We start from the raw sequence: 23,054 nt of genomic DNA on the forward strand, positions 1-23,054 counted from the left end.
GCTCTGCGCCTGATGTCTTCAGGATGGACCCGCTCAGCGCCACCGGCATCAAGATAGAAGATGCCGCCTGGATGAAGTTTGAAGAGGCCGCCTGGATGAAGACTTCTTGTCTGGATGAAGATCGTTCAAGCGGGACTTCAAAAACTGTAAGGGGATAGTCAGGGGGTTAGTGCTAGGCTTTTTTAAGTTTTTTTGGGGTGTTTTTTTTTTAGTTTAGGGTTTGGGAAGTAAAAGAGCTAAATGCCCTTTTAAGGGCAATGCCCATACAAATACCCTTTTCAGGGCAATGGGTAGCTTAGGTTTTTTTAGAATTAGGTTTTTTATTTTGGGGGGTTGGTTGGGTGGTGGGTTTTATTGTTGGAGTGAACTTGTGTTTTTTTACAGGTAAAAGAGCTGATATCTTTGGGGCAATGCCCCACAAAAGGCCCTTTTAAGGGCCATTGGTAGTTTATTTTATTTATTTTGGGTGGGCTTTTTATTTTGATAGAGCTATTAGATTAGGTGTAATTCTTTTTTATTTTGGATAATTTCGTTTGTTATTTTCCATAATTTTGCGTTTGTTATTTTTTGTAACTTAGTATTTTTTTGTTTTTGTAATTAGATACTTTGTAATTTTTAGAGTAGTGTTAGGATTTTTTTAATGTGTAGTTTAGTTTAGTTAATTGGTAGTTAGTTTAATTTTAGTTTAATAATTATATTTGTTTAATTGTTAGTTTAAACTTAGTTTTTTTAATTTGACAGGTAAGTTTTAATTTAATTTAAGCTAGGGAAATTGTAAATTTAATATAAAGTTGGGGGGGGGGCGAATAGTTTAATTTAGTTTATTTCGATGTGGCAAGCTTTCGGTTTAGGGGTTAATAGTTTAATTTAGTATATTTCGTTGTGGGGGGCTTGCAGTTTAGGGGTAAATAGGTGTATTATAGTGGCGGCAGTGTAGGGCTGAATAACTTTAGTATAGTGGGGGCGATGTGGGTGGACGGCAGATTAGGGGTTAATAATATTTAAATAGTGTTTTCGATGCGGGAGGGACGGCGGTTTAGGGGTTAATAACTTTAGCATAGTGGTGACGATGTCGGGGAGCAGCGGAAAGGGGTTAATACATTTTATTAGTAGCGGCGATATTGGGAGCAGCAGATTAGGGGTTAATAATTTTATTTTAGTGTTTGCGATGCGGGAGGGCCTCAGTTTAGGGGTTAATAGGTAGTTAAAGGGTCTTTAGTGTACTTTGTAGCACTTTAGTTATGAGTTTTATGCTACAGATTTGTAGCGTAAAACTCATAACTACTGACTTTAGATGGCGGTACGGGTCTTGTCGTTAGAGGGTGTAACACCATTATTTTAGCCAGAACACAAAACTCGTAATACCAGCGCTATGGGAATCCCATTAAAAAAACTTCCGCCTAGATTACGAGTTTTGCGTTAAAGGCTGTGCGGTGCTAACGAGCAGTTTATGCTCACCGCTCAATTACAGACAACGCTGGTATTACGGTTTTTTACAAAGCCGGCGTTAGCCACAAAAAGTGAGCGTAGAGCAAAATTTAGCTCCACATCTCACCTCAATACCAGTGCTGCTTACGTTAGCGGTGAGCTGGTAAAACGTGCTTGTGCACGATTTCCCCATAGGAATCAATGGGGGATAGCCGGCTGAAAAAACCCTGCAAAAAAGCAGCGTAAAACTCCTAGCGCAGCCCCATTAATTCCTATGGGGAAACACATTTTATGTCTACGCCTAACACCCTAACATGAACCCTGAGTCTAAACACCCCTAACATTACACTTATTAACCCCTAATCTGCCGCCCCGACATCGCCGACACCTGCATTATATTATTAACCCCTAATCTGCCGCTCCGGACACCGCCGCCACCTACATTATACTTATGAACCCCGGATCTGTCGCCCCCAACATCGCCAACACCTACATTTTATTTATTAACCCCTAATCTGCTGCCCCCTTTGTCGCCGCAACCTACCTACACTTTTTAACCCCTAATCTGCTGCCCCCAACGTCGCCGCCACTATAATAAAGTTATTAACCCTTAAACCTAAGTCTAACCCTAACACCCCCTAACTTAAATATAATTAAAATAAATCTAAATAAAATTACTACAATTAACTAAATTATTCCTATTTAAAACAAAATACTTACCTGTAAAATAAACCCTAAGCTAGCTACAATATAACTAATAGTTACATTGTAGCTAGCTTAGGGTTTATTTTTATTTTACAGGCAACTTTGTATTTATTTTAACTAGGTACAATAGTTATTAAATAGTTATTAACTATTTAATATCTACCTAGTTAAAATAAAGACAAATTTACCTGTAAAATAAAACCTAACCTGAGTTACAATTACACCTAACACTACACTATAATTAAATTAATTACCTAAATTAAATACAATTAATTACAATTAAAATTATCTAAAGTACGAAAAAAAACACTAAATTACAGAAAATAATAAAGAAATTACAAGATTTTTAAATTAATTACACCTACTCTAATCCCCCTAACAAAATAAAAAATCCCCCCAAAATAAAAAAAATCCCTACCCTACACTAAATTACAAATAGCCCTTAAAAGGGCCTTTTGCGGGGCATTGCCCCAAAGTAATCAGCTCTTTTACCTGTAAAAAAAAAAAAAGTACAAATACCCCCCCCCCAACATTAAAACCCACCACCCACACAACCAACCCTACTCTAAAACCCACCCAATCCCCCCTTAAAAAAAACTAACACTAACCCCTTGAAGATCACCTTACCGGGAGACGTCTTCACCCAACCGGGCAGAAGTGGTCCTCCAGACGGACAGAAGTCTTCATCCAACCGGGCAGAAGTGGTCCTCCAGACGGACAGAAGTCTTCATCCAGAAGGCATCTTCTATCTTCATTCATCCGGTGCGGAGGGGTCCATCTTCAAGACATCCGACGTGGAGCATCCTCTTCTGCCCACGGCCGACGACTGAATGAAAGTTCCTTTAAATGACGTCATCCAAGATGGCTTCCCTTCAATTCCAATTGGCTGATAGAATTCTATCATCCAAGCGGAATTAAGGTAGAAAAAATCGTATTGGCTGATGCAATCAGCCAATAGGATTGAACTGGCATTATATTGGTTGATTGGAACAGTCAATAGAATGCCAGCTCAATCCTATTGGCTGATTGTTTTTTTTAAGGGGGGAATGTGTGGGTTTTAGAGTAGGGTTGGTTGTGTGGGTGGTGGGTTTTAATGTTGGGGGGGATTTGTACTTTTTTTTTTTACAGGTAAAAGAGCTGATTACTTTGGGGCAATGCCCCTCAAAAGGCCCTTTTAAGGGCTATTTGTAATTTAGTGTAGGGTAGGGATTTTTTATTTTGGGGGGCTTTTTTATTTTGTTAGGGGGATTAGAGTAGGTGTAATTAGTTTTAAAATCTTGTAATTTATTTATTATTTTCTGTAATTTAGTGTTTTGTTTTTTTCGTACTTTAGATAATTTTATTTAATTGTAATTAATTGTATTTAATTTAGTTAATGTTAATTTATTTAATTATAGTGTAGTGTTAGGTGTTAGTGTGACTTAGGTTAGGTTTTATTTACAGGTAAATGTGTCTTTATTTTAACTAAGTAGTTATTAAATAGTAAATAACTATTTAGTTAACTATTCTATCTAGTTAAAATAAATACAAACTTGCCTGTAAAATAAAAATAAACCCTAAGCTAGCTACAATGTAACTATTAGTTATATTGTAGCTAGTTTAAGGTTTATTTTATAGGTAAGTATTTAGTTTTAAATAGGAATTATTTAGTTAATGATAGTAATTTTATTTAGATTTATTGTAATTATATTTAAGTTAGGGGGGTTAGGGTTAGACTTAGGTTTAGGGGTTAATACATTTAATATAGTGGCGGCGACGTTGGGGGCGGCAGATTAGGGTTTAATAAATGTAGGTAGGTGGTGGAGATGTTAGGGACGGCAGATTAGGGGTTAATAATATTTAACTAGTGTTTGCAATGTGGAGTGCGGCAGTTTAGGGGTTAATATGTTTATTATAGTGGCGGCGATGTCCGGTTCGGCAGATTAGGGGTTAAAATATTTATTTTAGTGTTTGCTATGTGGGGGGGGGCCTCGGTTTAGGGGTTAATAGGAAGTTTATGGGTGTTAGTGTACTTTTTAGCACTTTAGTTAAGAGTTTTATGCTACAGCGTTGTAGCGTAAAACTCTTAACTACTGACTTTAAAATGCGGTACCAGTCTTGACAGGAGAGGGTCTACCGCTCAGTTTTGGTCAGACTCGTAATACCGGCGCTATGCAAGTACCATTGAAAATATAGGATACGCAATTGACGTAAGTGGATTTGCGGTATTTCCGAGTCTGGCCAAAAAAGTGAGCGGTACACCTGTACCTGCAAGACTCGTAATACCAGCGGGCGTTATAAAGCAGTGTTAGGACCTCTTAACGCTGCTTTTTAACCCTAACGTACAACTCGTAATCTAGGCCCTCATTTTTAAGAGTGCGGTACTGACTTTGCGTTACAGGCTAAAAGGCTTGTGGTACAGCTATACCGACCAGACTTGTAATGGCTGCGTTAGGGAAAATGATGCGTTATGGGCCACAACACTGCTATTTGACCATAACGCTCAATTCGTAATCTAGCTGTATGGTTCTAATTGCTATTGTTTTCATTTCTATTTACTGGATACATTTGTGAATATCTACAGAATTATTTATTTATTGCCCCATAGACAGCATAGTTGCTAACTGTCCCATGTTTCCCATCACGTTTTTTACTCCCAACACCGATCAAAGTGACTTTTGAGTTTACTCCCTTATCATTACTAGTCTCATTGCTTTCTGTATGTAAGTTTGTTTTACCTGTGTAAGTTTTTTTTCTTCTGTTACACTGAAGGTTAGCAGTTTGTAGTCAGGTGACAGCCTCACATACCCTCATGCTGTATACAGTTGTATTGACATCCTCACATACCCTCATGCTGTATACAGTTGTATTGACATCCTCACATACCCTCATGCTGTATACAGTTGTATTGACATCCTCACATACCCTCATGCTGTATACAGTTGTATTGACATCCTCACATACCCTCATGCTGTAAACAGTTGTATTGACATCCTCACATACCCTCATGCTGTATACAGTTGTATTGACATCCTCACATACCCTCATGCTGTATACAGTTGTAGCAGGTCACACACACAGCACATTGGTGACATCCTCACATACCCTCATGCTGTATATAGTTGTAGCAGGTCACACACACAGCACACTGGTGACAGCCTCACATACCCTCATGCTATATACAGTTGTAGCAGGTCACACACACAGCACACTGGTGACATCCTCACATACCCTCATGCTGTATACAGTTGTAGCAGGTCACACACACAGCACATTGGTGACATCCTCACATACCCTCATGCTGTATATAGTTGTAGCAGGTCACACACACAGCACACTGGTGACAGCCTCACATACCCTCATGCTATATACAGTTGTAGCAGGTCACACACACAGCACACTGGTGACATCCTCACATACCCTCATGCTGTATACAGTTGTAGCAGGTCACACACACAGCACATTGGTGACATCCTCACATACCCTCATGCTGTATATAGTTGTAGCAGGTCACACACACAGCACACTGGTGACAGCCTCACATACCCTCATGCTATATACAGTTGTAGCAGGTCACACACACAGCACACTGGTGACAGCCTCACATACCCTCATGCTATATACAGTTGTAGCAGGTCACACACACAGCACACTGGTGACAGCCTCACATACCCTCATGCTGTATACAGTTGTAGCAGGTCACACACACAGCACACTGGTGACAGCCTCACATACCCTCATGCTATATACAGTTGTAGCAGGTCACACACACAGCACACTGGTGACAGCCTCACATACCCTCATGCTATATACAGTTGTAGCAGGTCACACACACAGCACACTGGTGACAGCCTCACATACCCTCATGCTATATACAGCTGTAGCATGTCACACACACAGCACATTGGTGACATCCTCACATACCCTCATGCTATATACAGTTGTAGCAGGTCACACACACAGCACACTGGTGACATCCTCACATACCCTCATGCTGTATATAGTTGTAGCAGGTCACACAAACAGCACACTGGTGACAGCCTCACATACCAACATGCTGTATACAGTTGTAGCAGGTCACACACACAGCACACTGGTGTCATCCTCACATACCCTCATGCTATATACAGTTGTAGCAGGTCACACACACAGCACACTGGTGTCATCCTCACATACCCTCATGCTATATACAGTTGTAGCAGGTCACACACACAGCACACTGGGGACATCCTCACATACCCTCATGCTGTATACAGTTGTAGCAGGTCACACACACAGCACACTGGTGTCATCCTCACATACCCTCATGCTATATACAGTTGTAGCAGGTCACACACACAGCACACTGGGGACATCCTCACATACCCTCATTCTGTATACAGTTGTAGCAGGTCACACACACACACAGCACATTGGTGACAGCCTCACATATGCTCATACTGTATACAGCTGTAGCAGGTCACACACACAGCACACTGGTGACATCTTCACATACCCTCATGCTGTATATAGTTGTAGCAAGTCACACACACACAGCACACTGGTGACATCCTCACATACCCTCATACTGTATACAGTTGTAGCAGGTCACACACACAGCACACTGGTGACAGCCTCACATACACTCATACTGTATACAACTGTAGCAGGTCACACACACAGCACACTGGTGACAGCCTCACATACCCTCACACTGTATATAGTTGTAGCAGGTCACACACACAGCACACTGGTGTCATCCTCACATACCCTCATGCTGTATACAGTTGTAGCAGGTCACACACACCGCACACTGGTGACAGCCTCACATACCCTCATGCTGTATACAGTTGTAGCAGGTCACACACACAGCACACTGGTGACATCCTCACATACCCTCATGCTGTATACAGTTGTAGCAGGTCACACACACAGCACACTGGTGACATCCTCACATACTCTCATGCTGTATATAGTTGTAGCAGGTCACACACACAGCACACTGGTGTCATCCTCACATACCCTCATGCTGTATACAGTTGTAGCAGGTCACACACACAGCAAACTGGTGACATCCTCACATACCCTCATGCTGTATACAGTTGTAGCATGTCACACACACAGCACACTGGTGATAGCCTCACATACCCTCATGCTGTATACAGTTGTAGCAGGTCACACACACAGCACACAGCACACTGGTGACAGCCTCACATACCCTCATTCTGTATACAGTTGTAGCAGGTCACACACACAGCACACTGGTGACATCCTCACATACCCTCATGCTGTATACAGTTGTAGCATGTCACACACACAGCACACATGTGACATCCTCACATTCCCTCATTCTATATACAGTTGTAGCAGGTAACACACAGCACACTGGTGACAGCCTCACATACCCTCATGCTGTATACAGTTGTAGCAGGTCACACACACAGCACACTGGTGACAGCCTCACATAACCTCATTCTGTATACAGTTGTAGCAGGTTACACACACAGCACATTGGTGACATCCTCACATACCCTCATGCTGTATACAGTTGTAGCAGGTCACACAAACAGCACACTGGGGACATCCTCACATACCCTCATGCTGTATACAGTTGTAGCAGGTCACACACACAGCACACTGGTGACATCCTCACATTCCCTCATGCTGTATACAGTTGTAGCAGGTTACACACACACAGCACACTGGTGACAGCCTCACATACCCACATGCTGTATACAGTTGTAGCAGGTCACACACACAGCACACTGGTGACAGCCTGACATACCCTCATGCTGTATACAGTTGTAGCAGGTCACACACACAGCACACTGGTGACATCCTCACATTCCCTCATTCTGTATACAGTTGTAGCAGGTCACACACACAGCACACTGGTGACATCCTCACATACCCTCATGCTGTATACAGTTGTAGCAGGTCACACACACACAGCACACTGGTGACAGCCTCACATACCCTCATTCTGTATACAGTTGTAGCAGGTCACACACACAGCACACTGGTGACATCCTCACATACTCTCATGCTGTATATAGTTGTAGCAGGTCACACAAACAGCACACTGGTGTCATCCTCACATACCCTCATGCTGTATATAGTTGTAGCATGTCACACACACAGCACACTGGTGACAGCCTCACATACCCTCATGCTGTATACAGTTGTAGCAGGTCACACACACAGCACACTGGTGACAGCCTCACATACCCTCATTCTGTATACAGTTGTAGCAGGTCACACACACAGCACACTGGTGACATCCTCACATACCCTCATGCTGTATACAGTTGTAGCATGTCACACACACAGCACACTGGTGACATCCTCACATTCCTTCATTCTATATACAGTTGTAGCAGGTCACACACACAGCACACTGGTGACAGCCTCACATACCCTCATGCTGTATACAGTTGTAGCAGGTCACACACACAGCACACTGGTGACAGCCTCACATACCCTCATTCTGTATACAGTTGTAGCAGGTTACACACACAGCACATTGGTGACATCCTCACATACCCTCATGCTGTATACAGTTGTAGCAGGTCACACAAACAGCACACTGGGGACATCCTCACATACCCTCATGCTGTATACAGTTGTAGCAGGTCACACACACAGCACACTGGTGACATCCTCACATACCCTCATGCTGTATACAGTTGTAGCAGGTCACACACACACAGCACACTGGTGACAGCCTCACATACCCACATGCTGTATACAGTTGTAGCAGGTCACACACACAGCACACTGGTGGCAGCCTGACATACCCTCATGCTGTATACAGTTGTAGCAAGTCACACACACAGCACACTGGTGACATCCTCACATTCCCTCATTCTGTATACAGTTGTAGCAGGTCACACACACAGCACACTGGTGACATCCTCACATACCCTCATGCTGTATACAGTTGTAGCAGGTCACACACACACAGCACACTGGTGACAGCCTCACATACCCTCATACTGTATACAGTTGTAGCAGGTCACACACACAGCACACTGGTAACATCCTCACATACCCTCATGATTTATTCATCTTTATGTCTTTTTGTCATTATAATGAAAATGGGTCCTGTGGGTACAGTTTGTTGCTGCTATACAAGTGCCTCTTGTGCAACTCCCATGTGTTCACAGGGATTGTCATTTGCACAGAAAGCAGCTGCCTAGGCCACCTTTCCAGAGAGGCTTATATCTAGCTGGTTAGTTGAAGGGGGCACTGTAATCCACTCCATTTTATTAAATAATTAAGGGCTGCAGGTGCAAATTCTTGTAATGACATCCGTAGCCCCAATGGCAGGGAAGGTACCGTGGATACCTCACAGTTGTAGCAGGTCACACACACAGCACACTGGTGACATCCTCACATACCCTCATGCTGTATACAGTTGTAGCAGGTCACACACACACAGCACACTGGTGACAGCCTCACATACCCTCATACTGTATACAGTTGTAGCAGGTCACACACACAGCACACTGGTAACATCCTCACATACCCTCATGATTTATTCATCTTTATGTCTTTTTGTCATTATAATGAAAATGGGTCCTGTGGGTACAGTTTGTTGCTGCTATACAAGTGCCTCTTGTGCAACTCCCATGTGTTCACAGGGATTGTCATTTGCACAGAAAGCAGCTGCCTAGGCCACCTTTCCAGAGAGGCTTATATCTAGCTGGTTAGTTGAAGGGGGCACTGTAATCCACTCCATTTTATTAAATAATTAAGGGCTGCAGGTGCAAATTCTTGTAATGACATCCGTAGCCCCAATGGCAGGGAAGGTACCGTGGATACCTCATAGGGCACTAAAAGATATAAATCCTGCACTGTGTCATGCATTCTCCCCTGTTACTGAGGAAGAAGTTTCGGCACTTATACTGCACTCTCACCTCACTACCTTTCCCCTTGACTCTATCCCCTCACATCTACTCCCCTCCCTCTCTGCTACCCTTACCCCTATACTAACACACATTTTCAACCTCTCCCTCAGCACTGGTACATTTCCCTCATCGATGAAACATGCACTGGTCACACCTATCCTCAAAAAACCTTCCTTTGATCCTACCTCCCCATCCAACTACCGCCCTATTTCCCTCCTCCCTCTTGCTTCAAAGCTTCTCGAAAAACTAGTATATGCACGCCTATCCCATTTCCTTATGTTAAACTCCCTTCTTGACCCGCTGCAATCTGGATTTCGTCCCTATCACTCCACAGAGACAGCTATTGTTAAGGTCACCAACGACCTACTTACAGCTAAATCAAAAGGCCACTTCCCTCTACTTATCCTCCTTGATCTGTCCGCAGCCTTTGACACTGTCGACCACCCTCTCTTGCTCCAAACCCTCCAATCCTTCGGCATCTGTGACACAGCCCTTTCGTGGCTCTCTTCCTACCTATCAAACTGTACCTTTAGTGTAGCCTTCTCTGGGGCCTCCTCTGCCCCGTCACCACTTTCTGTTGGAGTACCGCAAGGCTCTGTCCTCGGTCCCCTTCTCTTCTCAATCTATACGTCATCACTAGGTTCCCTAATTAAGTCCCACGGTTTCCAATATCATTTGTATGCCGATAACACCCAAATCTACTTCTCTGCACCAGACATATCTCCTTCCATGCTAACCTGTGTCACTAACTGTCTTTCTCACATCTCTTCCTGGATGTTCTCTCACTACCTCAAGCTAATTCTCTCCAAAACTGAGCTCCTCATTTTCCCCCCTTCTTCCAAAATCTCCACTCCCAATATCTCTATAACTGTCGACAACTCCATCATTACCCCTACCCTGCATGCCTGATGTCTCGGGGTCACATTTGACTCAGCTCTTTCCTTCACTCCTCACATTCAGTCCTTGGCTAAAGCCTGCCTCTTCCACCTTAAAAACATCTCTAAAATTAGACACTTCCTTACACAAGACACAACTAACATTTTAATCCACTCTCTCATTCTTTCCCGCCTTGATTACTGCAACTCTGTCCTCTCTGTTCTCCCCACCTGCTGTCTAGCTCCTTTACAATCCATAATGAATGCCTCTGCCAGACTCGTCTTCCTTACACAAGTCGCTCTTCATCTGCTGCACCTCTCTGCGAATCCCTTCACTGGCTTCCTCTTGCCTCTAGGATCAAACACAAAATTCTCACTCTGACATACAAAGCCCTCAACTGCACTGCTCCCCCCTACATCTCAGACCTTGTCTCCAGTTACTCTCCCTCCCGTCCCCTTCGCTCTGCTCATGACCTCCTACTCTCCTCCTCTCTTGTCACCTCATCACACTCCCGTTTACAGGATTTCTCCAGACTGGCTCCCATCTTGTGGAACTCTCTGCCTCGCTCCACAAGATTCTCTTCTAGTTTTAAACGCTTCAAGTGCTCCCTAAAGACTCTACTGTTCAGGGACGCATACAACCTACGCTAACCTTTCTTTATACCAGTTCCACTCCTCCATTGCTATCCCCTGAACCCCCTTAGCATGTAAGCCTAAGAGTCCAGCTGTTTGTAGATCACCTTCTTAAGAGCTGACTACAACAGTGCAACTCTTGGCAGGGCCCTCTACCCATTTGATCCCTATAATTGTTTTGTTGTACTCCCCCTTTGTTTATAGTGCTGTGGAATCTGTTGGCGCTCTACAAATAACCGATAATAATAATAATAATGCATGCATATTAATGATGTGTCATGTTGTGCTTTTAGTTATAGAGGAGAAAAGCTGCACAGACCCCGGCTCCCCTTTATATGGCTACCGCAAGCTACCTGAGCGAGAACATCTGAGGCCTGGGAACCAGCTGAAGGTCGGATCCATCATCCACTACTTTTGCAACAACTCCTACGTCCTGAGTGGGAGCCAGGAGAGAACATGTCTGGAGGTTGGACAGTGGTCTGGCAAGCAGCCGATCTGCATTAAAGGTACACAGGGCAGGATGTATTTCTAATTCCTATGTTATTCTATGCAGCTGATTCACTAAAGCTCTCTCCAACTATATCAGCCTCATCAGATACTATGTTATTCTATAAAGAGAATCTACTAAAGCTCTTCAACCTCTCCAGCTGCACCAGCCTCAACAGATACTGTTATTCTATGCAGCTGATTCACTAAAGCTCTTCAACCTCTCCAGCTGCACCAGCCTCACCAGATAGTGTTATTCTATGCAGCTGTTTCACTAAAGCTCTTCAACCTCTCCAGCTGCACCAGCCTCACCAGATATTGTTATTCTATGCAGCTGATTCACTAAAGCTTTTCAACCTCTCCAGCTGCACCAGCCTCACCAGATACTGTTATTCTATGCAGCTGATTCACTAAAGCTTTTCAACCTCTCCAGCTGCACCAGATACTGTTATTCTATGCAGCTGATTCACTTAAGCTCTCTTCAGCTTCTCCGGCTTCACCAGTTCCTATGTTATTCTATGTAACGGATTCACTAAAGCTCCTTCCTGCCTCTCTAGCTTCACCAGTTCCTATGTTATTCTATGTAACTGATTCACTAAAGCTCCCTCCAGCCCCTCCAGCTTCACCAGTTCCTATGTTATTCTATGCAACTGATTCCCTAAAGCTCTCTCCAGCCTCTCCAGCTTCACCAGTTCCTATGTTATTCTATGTAACGGATTCACTAAAGCTCCATCCTTCCTCTCTAGCTTCACAGTTCCTATATTATTCTATGTAACTGATTCACTAAAGCTCCCTCCAGCCTCTCCAGCTTCACCAGTTCCTATGTTATTCTATGCAGCTGATTCCCTAAAGCTCTCTCCAGCTTCTCCAGCTTCACCAGTTCCTATGTTATTCTATGCAGCTGATTCCCTAAAGCTCTCTCCAGCTTCTCCAGCTTCACCAGTTCCTATGTTATTCTATGCAGCTGATTCCCTAAAGCTCTCTCCAGCTTCTCCAGCTTCACCAGTTCCTACGTTATTCTATGCAGCTGATTCCCTAAAGCTTCCTCCAGAGATGAATGAGCTTTAGTGAATAACATAAGAACTGTAGAAGTGGGAGAGACTGCTATAACTGTGAGTGTGGAGGAAGGTTTAATGAATCAGCTACATAGGATAACATAACAACTTGGGAAGCAGGGGAGACTGATGAAGCTGAAGAGGCTGGAGGGAGCTTTAGTGAATCAGCTGTATAGAATAACAGTAAAATGTAAAGTACGAGACTGGTGGAGGGACCTTTAATAAATCAGCTGTGTAGAAACTGGTAAAGCTGGAGAGGGCCCTTAGTATTTTGTCGTATTGATGTAGTCTTTGCCTACAAGGGGTTAATGCGCATCCAATCCCTAGTCTGTCGGGTTTTATCCGGATTACACATGTACAGCCAGACAAATTGGGAGTGGATATTTTCTCTGTAATTCCATTTTCATTTCAAGGTAATTCCACTGTAATCAGAAAAATACGTCTCTGGCTGCGCTGCTGTGTCTCAGCCATGCCAGGATTAGTGAAGTGGGAACAGCACACTGTCTATAACCACTCCAGGCCTGTGTAGATATTGTGCTTATCAGATGTAAACTGCCCCCCAGAGCTTAAAGGGCCACTAAACCCAAAATCTTTCTTTCATGATTCAGATAGAGAATAGAAATTTAAACAAAATTACAATTTACTTCCATAATTTATTTTGCTTCATTTTTTAAATATCCTTATTTGAATAAAAAGCAATGTACATGGTGAGCCAATCACATGATGCTTCTATGTGCAGCAACCAATCATCAGCTAGTGAGCATATCTAGATATGCTTTTCATCAAAGAATATCAAGAGAATCAAACAAATTAGATAATATAAGTAAATTAGAAATATGTTTAACATTGCATTTTCTTTCTAAATCATAAAAGAAAAAATGTGGGTGGCATGTCCCTTTAACTGCCCCTACAGCCCTTGGTCTAGGAAATTCAAGTAGAATGTGACAGAAATATTCACTTTAAGTGAACACAGACACTTCTATTGTACAGCGCAAGCAGAATCTGGTGCACAGATAGAGCTCAGACCAACCCCACTGTAATACAGAGAGACCCCACTGTAACACAGATAGACCCCACTGTAACACAGAGAGACCCCGTTGTAATACAGAGAGACCCCACTGTAATACAGAGAGACCCCACTGTAACACAGAGAGACCCCACTGTAATACAGAGAGACCCCACTGTAACACAGAGACCTTGTTGTAATACAGAGAGACCCCACTGTAATACAGAGAGACCCCACTGTAACACAGAGAGACCCCACTGTAATACAGAGAGACCCCACTGTAATACAGAGAGACCCCACTGTAACACAGAGAGACCCCACTGTAACACAGAGAGACCCCACTGTAACACAGAGAGACCCCACTGCAGCACAGAGAGACCCCACTGTAATACAGAGAGACCCCACTGTAACACAGAGAGACCCCACTGTAATACAGAGAGACCCCACTGTAACACAGAGACCTTGTTGTAATACAGAGAGACCCCACTGTAATACAGAGAGACCCCACTGTAACACAGAGAGACCCCACTGTAACACAGAGAGACCCCACTGTAATACAGAGAGACCCCACTGTAACACAGAGAGACCCCACTGTAACACAGAGAGACCCCACTGCAGCACAGAGAGACCCCACTGTAATACAGAGAGACCCCACTGTAACACAGAGAGACCCCACTGTAACACAGAGAGACCCCACTGTAACACAGAGAGACCCCACTGCAGCACAGAGAGACCCCACTGCAGCACAGAGAGACCACACTGTAGCACAGAGAGACCCCACTGTAATACAGAGAGACCCCACTGTAGCACAGAGAGACCCCACTGTAATACAGAGAGACCACACTGTAGCACAGAGAGACCCCACTGTAATACAGAGAGACCCCACTGTAACACAGAGAGACCCCACTGTAACACAGAGAGACCCCACTGTAATACAGAGAGACCCCACTGTAACATAGAGAGACCCCACTGTAACACAGAGAGACCCCACTGTAACACAGAGAGACCCCACTGTAATACAGAGAGACCCCACTGTAACACAGAGAGACCCCACTGTAACACAGAGAGACCCCACTGTAACACATAGAGACCCCACTGTAATACAGAGAGACCCCACTGTAACACAGAGAGACCCCACTGTAACACAGAGATACCCCACTGTAATACAGAGAGACCCCACTGTAACACAGAGAGACCCCACTGCAGCACAGAGAGACCCCACTGCAGCACAGAGAGACCTCACTGCAGCACAGAGAGACCCTACTGTAATACAGAGAGACCCCACTGTAACACAGAGAGACCCCACTGTAATACAGAGAGACCCCACTGCAGCACAGAGAGACCCCACTGCAGCACAGAGAGACCCCACTGCAGCACAGAGAGACCCCACTGTAATACAGAGAGACCCCACTGTAACACAGAGAGACCCCACTGTAATACAGAGAGACCCCACTGTAACACAGAGAGACCCCACTGTAACACAGAGAGACCCCACTGTAATACAGAGAGACCCCACTGCAGCACAGAGAGACCACACTGTAACACAGAGAGACCCCACTGTAATACAGAGAGACCCCACTGTAACACAGAGAGAACCCACTGTAACACAGAGAGACCCCACTGCAGCACAGAGAGACCCCACTGTAATACAGAGAGACCCCACTGTAACACAGAGAGACCCCACTGTAACACAGAGAGACCCCACTGCAGCACAGAGAGACCCCACTGCAGCACAGAGAGACCCCACTGTAATACAGAGAGACCCCACTGTAACACAGAGAGACCCCACTGTAACACAGAGAGACCCCACTGCAGCACAGAGAGACCCCACTGCAGCACAGAGAGACCTCACTGTAACACAGAGAGACCCAACTGTAACACAGAGTGTAACACAGAGAGACCCCACTGTAACACAGAGAGACCCCACTGCAGCACAGAGAGACCCCACTGCAGCACAGAGAGACCCCACTGTAATACAGAGAGACCCCACTGTAATACAGAGAGACCCCACTGTAACACAGAGATACCCCACTGTAACACAGAGAGACCCCACTGCAGCACAGAGAGACCCCACTGTAACACAGATAGACCCCACTGTAACACAGAGATACCCCACTGTAACACAGAGAGACCCCACTGCAGCACAGAGAGACCCCACTGCAGCACAGAGAGACCCCACTGTAATACAGAGAGACCCCACTGCAGCACAGAGAGACCCCACTGTAATACAGAGAGACCCCACTGCAGCACAGAGAGAATCCACTGTAACACAGAGAGACCCCACTGTAATACAGAGAGACCCCACTGTAACACAGAGAGACCCCACTGTAACACAGAGAGATCCCACTGTAATACAGAGAGACCCCACTGTAACACAGATAGACCCCACTGTAACACAGAGATACCCCACTGTAACACAGAGAGACCCCACTGTAACACAGATAGACCCCACTGTAACACAGAGAGACCCCACTGCAGCACAGAGAGACCCCACTGCAGCACAGAGAGACCCCACTGTAACACAGAGATACCCCACTGTAACACAGATAGACCCCACTGTAACACAGAGAGACCCCACTGCAGCACAGAGAGACCCCACTGCAGCACAGAGAGACCCCACTGTAATACAGAGAGACCCCACTGCAGCACAGAGAGACCCCACTGTAATACAGAGAGACCCCACTGCAGCACAGAGAGACCCCACTGTAGCACAGAGAGACCTCACTGTAATACAGAGAGACCCCACTGTAACACAGAGAGACCCCACTGTAATACAGAGAGACCCCACTGTAACACAGAGAGACCCCACTGCAGCACAGAGAGACCCCACTGCAGCACAGAGAGACCACACTGTAGCACAGAGAGACCCCACTGTAACACAGAGAGACCCCACTGTAATACAGAGAGACCCCACTGTAACACAGAGAGACCCCACTGTAATACAGAGAGACCCCACTGTAATACAGAGAGACCCCACTGTAACACAGAGAGACCCCACTGTAACACAGAGAGACCCCACTGCAGCACAGAGAGACCACACTGTAGCACAGAGAGACCCCACTGTAACACAGAGAGACCCCACTGTAATACAGAGAGACCCCACTGTAACACAGAGAGACCCCACTGTAATACAGAGAGACCCCACTGTAATACAGAGAGACCCCACTGTAACACAGAGAGACCCCACTGCAGCACAGAGAGACCCCACTGCAGCACAGAGAGACCACACTGTAGCACAGAGAGACCCCACTGTAACACAGAGAGACCCCACTGTAATACAGAGAGACCCCACTGTAACACAGAGAGACCCCACTGTAATACAGAGAGACCCCACTGTAATACAGAGAGACCCCACTGTAACACAGAGAGACCCCACTGTAACACAGAGAGACCCCACTGTAATACAGAGAGACCCCACTGTAACACAGAGAGACCCCACTGCAGCACAGAGAGACCACACTGTAGCACAGAGAGACCCCACTGTAACACAGAGAGACCCCACTGTAATACAGAGAGACCCCACTGTAATACAGAGAGACCCCACTGTAACACAGAGAGACCCCACTGTAACACAGAGAGACCCCACTGCAGCACAGAGAGACCTCACTGTAAAATTCCTTTGTACAGTGGTTGCTATGAAACTTGTAAAAAAAAAAAAGGACATAAATAAAGAGTGTAGATCTGTACTGAATAATACTATTGTAAAGCTTTGTGATGTGGTGCAGTCTCAGTGTATTTGCCCCTATTTATATCATTTATCCTATTGATGTCCTATTCCAGCGTGTCGTGAGCCTAAAGTTCCTGACCTGGTCCGGCAGAGGGTCCTCCCTTCCCTTGTCCAATCAAGGTAAGTACTGAAATCTAGATGTGTAGGTGCACATATGCTCAGCATTTAGAGACACATTACATGGAGCTATAGAGTGACTGTGACCCCACATGTCATCCTACACTTACACCCAAGGGTACTCATTCACTCACTCACACACACTCATACACACACACACACATACATACATACATGCATACACACACACATGCATACAGATACATACATACTGTACAGGCATACACACACACATACACATATATGCATAGACATACACACACTTACGTACACACACACACAAACATATTCATGCACACACACACACCTACATATACACACATATATATGCACAGGCACATACATACACATATGCATACACACAAACATACATGCACGTGCACACACACAATCATACATACATACACACATACATAAACACACACACACATACGTAGACACATACACATATATACACAAACATACACACGCACATACATGCGCACACACATACATGCATGCAGATTTATACACACTTATACATACATGCAGATACACATACGTACAAATTCAGGCATACACATAAACATACATTTATACATACATTCACACAGACACAGAAACATATACATGCACAGTCACACACACACATACACACAAATATATACCTGCACATACACATGCACACATACATATACACACACCTACACAGACATATACATACACACAAATATACAAACATATACATTTACACAAAAACATATTCATGCGCACACACAAACACATACATATACACAAAAACATATACATGCACACACACAAAAACATATACATGCATACACATATACAGACACACACACATAAACATACACAAAATTATTTACATACACACACATATACAGACACACATACACAAAATCATATACATACATTTACAGGCACACATACACAAAATCATATACATACACACACATACATATACAGGCACAGATACACAAAATCATATACACACACTCATATACAGGCACACACACACAAAATCATATACATACATACACAGGCACACATACACAAAATCATATACATACACATACATTTACAGGCACACATATGCAAAATCAAATACATACACACACATATACAGACACACATACCCAAAATCATATACATACACATCCATATACAGGCACACATACACAAAATCATATACATACACACACATATACAGGCACACATACACAAAATCATATACATACACATACATATACAGGCACACATACAAAAAATCATATACATACACAAAAATGTATTCAGGCACACACACAAAAACATATACATTCACACACGCACACACAAATACAGACCCATATACATGCATACACACAAAAACATATGCATACACAGTCACATACATCCAGATATAAATGCGCACACACACATACATATTACCATATACATGCGCGCACACAAAGATATATATACATGCACACACACACATATATGGAGATATATATACACACAAACATATACACATACAGACATATTTATACAAGCACAGCTGTACACTTATACACACACACATGCATAAATTCAGGCACCTAACTTCACACATGAACACATACAGATACGTGCACACACATGCACACACGCATACAAACAAACATAAATATAATGATAATGCACACATACACTGGATTTTACCTTTTTGCTTTGTGCACAACAAAATCATAGGCATCCCTTATGCTGAGGGAATCATATTGTTCTCTAGCAGCTTCCCCCATCCCTAAGCCAAGGGTAATGATATGTTAATGATAGGTAGAGTGTGCCATGGTAGCATAAGCCAAGGATAATTAAATGTGCCAAGTATAGTGTGCCACGGTAGTATAAGCAAAGGGTAATTATATGTGCCAGGTAGAGTGTGCCACGGTAGTATAAGCAAAGGGTAATTATATGTGCCAGGTAGAGTGTGCCACGGTAGTATAAGCAAAGGGTAATTATATGTGCCAGGTAGAGTGTGCCACGGTAGTATAAGCCAAGGATAATTAAATGTGCCAAGTATAGTGTGCCACGGTAGTATAAGCCAAGGGTAATTATATGTGCCAGGTAGAGTGTGCCACAGTAGTATAAGCCAATGGTAATGACATGTGCCACGTAGAGTGTCCCACGGTAGTATAAGTCAGGGTAATAATATGTGCCAGGTAGAGTGTGCCACGGTAGTATAAGCCAAGGGTAATTATATGTGCCAGGTAGAGTATGCCACGGTAGTATAAGCCAAGGGTAATTATATGTGCCAGGTAGAATGTGCCACGGTAGTATAAGCCAAGGGTAATTATATGTGCCAGGTAGAGTGTGCCACAGTAGTATAAGCCAAGGGTAATTATATGTGCCAGGTAGAGTGTGCAACAGTAGTATAAGCCAAGGATAATTATATGTGCCAGGTAGAGTGTGCCACAGTAGTATAAGCCAAGGATAATTATATGTGCCAGGTAGAATGTGCCACAGTAGTATAAGCCAAGGATAATTATATGTGCCAGGTAGAGTGTGCCACAGTAGTATAAGCCAAGGATAATTATATGTGCCAGGTAGAGTGTGCCACAGTAGTATAAGCCAAGGATAATTATATGTGCAGGTAGAATGTGCCACAGTAGTATAAGCCAAGGATAATTATATGTGCCAGGTAGAGTGTGCCACAGTAGTATAAGCCAAGGATAATTATATGTGCCAGGTAGAGTGTGCCACAGTAGTATAAGCCAAGGATAATTATATGTGCCAGGTAGAATGTGCCACAGTAGTATAAGCCAAGGATAATTAAATGTGTCAAGTAGAGTGTGCCACGGTAGTATAAGCCAAGGATAATTAAATGTGCCAAGTATAGTGTGCCATGGTAGTATAAGCCAAGGATAATTAAATGTGTCAAGTAGAGTGTGCCACGGTAGTATAAGCCAAGGGTAATTATATGTGCCAGGTAGAGTGTGCCACAGTAGTATAATCCAATGGTAATGACGTGCCACGTAGAGTGTCCCATGGTAGTATAAGCCAGGGTAATAATATGTGCCAGGTAGAGTGTGCCATGGTAGTATAAGCCAGGGTAATAATATGTGCCAGGTAGAGTGTGCCATGGAAGTATAAGCCAAGGGTAATGAAATGTGCCAGGTAGAGTGTGCCACAGTAGTATAAGCCAATGGTAATGACATTTGCCATGGTAGTATAAGCCAAGGGTAATGATATGTGCCAGGTAGAGTGTGCCATGGTAGTATAAGCCAGGGGTAAAGATATATGCCAGGTAGAGTGTGCCATGGTAGTATAAGCCAAGGTTATGAAATTCATCACGTAGAGCATGCCACAGTAGTATAAGCCAATAGTAATGAAATGCACCAGGAAAAGTGTGCCACTAAGATATATATGTCAAGGGTGCCGCTACTGGCACATTTTTGCCCACATTTTGCCAAGTAGTATGTTACTGAGGTATGTATAAATGGTGCCTTAATGAAATATGCCAGGTATAGTGTGTCATTGATATGTGTCAAGGGTGTATCTTTAATGCATCAGGTACGATGTACCCCTGATACATGTGCCAAGGGTACCTGAATGAAATTTGCCCGGTGCAATGTGCCATTGATATATGTGCTAAGGGTGCTTAAATGAAGTGTGCTAGGTGCAGTGTGCCACTGATATATGTGCCAAGGGTTCCTGAATAAAATGTGCCAGGTATAATGTGCCACTGATATATGTGCCAAGGGTGCCTTAATAGAATGTGCCAGGTATAATGTGCCACTGATATATGTGCCAAGGGTACCTGAATGAAATGCGCCAGGTATAATGTGCCACTGATATATGTGCCAAGGGTTCCTGAATGAAATGCGCCAGGTACAGTGCACCACTAATATATGTGCCAAGGGCGCTTGAATGAAATGTGCCAGGTACAGTGCACCATTGATATCTGTGCCAAGGGCACCTGAATGAAATGTGCCAGGTACATTGCACCACTAATATATGTGCCAAGGGTGCCTGATTTAAGTGTGCCAGGTACAGTGCCCCACTGGTATATGTGCCAAGGGCACCTGAATGAAATGTGCCAGGTGCCGTGCACCCCTTATATATGTGCCAAGGGTGTCTGAATGAAATGTGCCAGGTACAGTGCACCCCATATATATATGCCAAGGGTGCCTGAATGAAATGTTCCAGTTGCAGTGCACCACTAATATATGTGCCAAAGGTTCCTGAATGAAATGCGCCAGGTACAGTGCACCACTAATATATGTGCCAAGGGTTCCTGAATGAAATGTGCCAGATATAGTGCACCACTGATATATGTGCCAAGGGCGTCTGATTGAAGTGTGCCAGGTGCAGTCCACCACTGATATATGTGCCAAGGATGTCTAATTGAAGTGTACCGGGTACAGTGCCTCACTGATATATGTGCCAAGGGTGCCTGATTGAAGTGTGCCAGGTACAGTGCACCACTTATATATGAGCCAAGGATGCCTGATTGAAGCGTGCTAGGTACAGTGCACCACTGATATATGTGCCAAGAGTGCCTGATTGAAGTGTGCCAGGTACAGTGCACCACTTATATATGAGCCAAGGGTGCCTGATTGAAGCATGCTAGGTACAGTGCACCACTGATATATGTGCCAAGGGTGCCTGATTGAAGTGTGCCAGGTACAGTGCACCACTTATATATGAGCCAAGGGTGCCTGATTGAAGCGTACTAGGTACAGTGCACCACTGATAAATGTGCCAATGGTGTCTGAATGAAATGTGCCAGGTACAGTGCATCACTGATATATGTGCCAAGAGTGCCTAAATTAAATTTGCCAGATACAATGTGCCACTGATAAATGTGCTAAGGATATCAAAAGGAAAATGTAGCTTTTAATCTGAACTATAAAAGGCAGAATTATGCTGCCAGATAAAAACACTTAAAAAGAAAATGAAGGACAATTACACTGCAGAGTGAGACCCAGGAGATATACTATCCTAATTGCACAAAGCAAACATATCAGCAGTGTATATACAGATACCACACAAGTGGACTAGAAGGCCCATTGTGGTGCATAGTTTGAGTTAAAAAGATCCCTATTATATGCAGGCTATAGTTCAGTGAGACCCACAAAAGTGGGGAATAAATGGGTTTATCCTACTCCCTATGTACCCCCACAATTATTGTTGCAA

At 44.0% G+C, this 23,054-nt stretch overlaps 1 protein-coding gene across 1 annotated transcript in view; it reads left to right on the plus strand.

Moving 5' to 3' along the window:
- Positions 1-23,054, plus strand: part of PAMR1 (peptidase domain containing associated with muscle regeneration 1) — a 262,966-nt gene that overhangs the window by 184,799 nt on the left and 55,113 nt on the right. The window contains exons 7-8 of the mRNA XM_053720525.1: positions 11,803-12,015; positions 17,837-17,903. Of these exons, the coding sequence (XP_053576500.1) occupies positions 11,803-12,015; positions 17,837-17,903 (280 nt within the window). The remainder of the gene's footprint in view (positions 1-11,802; positions 12,016-17,836; positions 17,904-23,054) is intronic.

This window comes from Bombina bombina, chromosome 7, assembly GCF_027579735.1.
Source record: "Bombina bombina isolate aBomBom1 chromosome 7, aBomBom1.pri, whole genome shotgun sequence".
NCBI classification, from domain to species: Eukaryota; Metazoa; Chordata; class Amphibia; order Anura; family Bombinatoridae; genus Bombina; species Bombina bombina.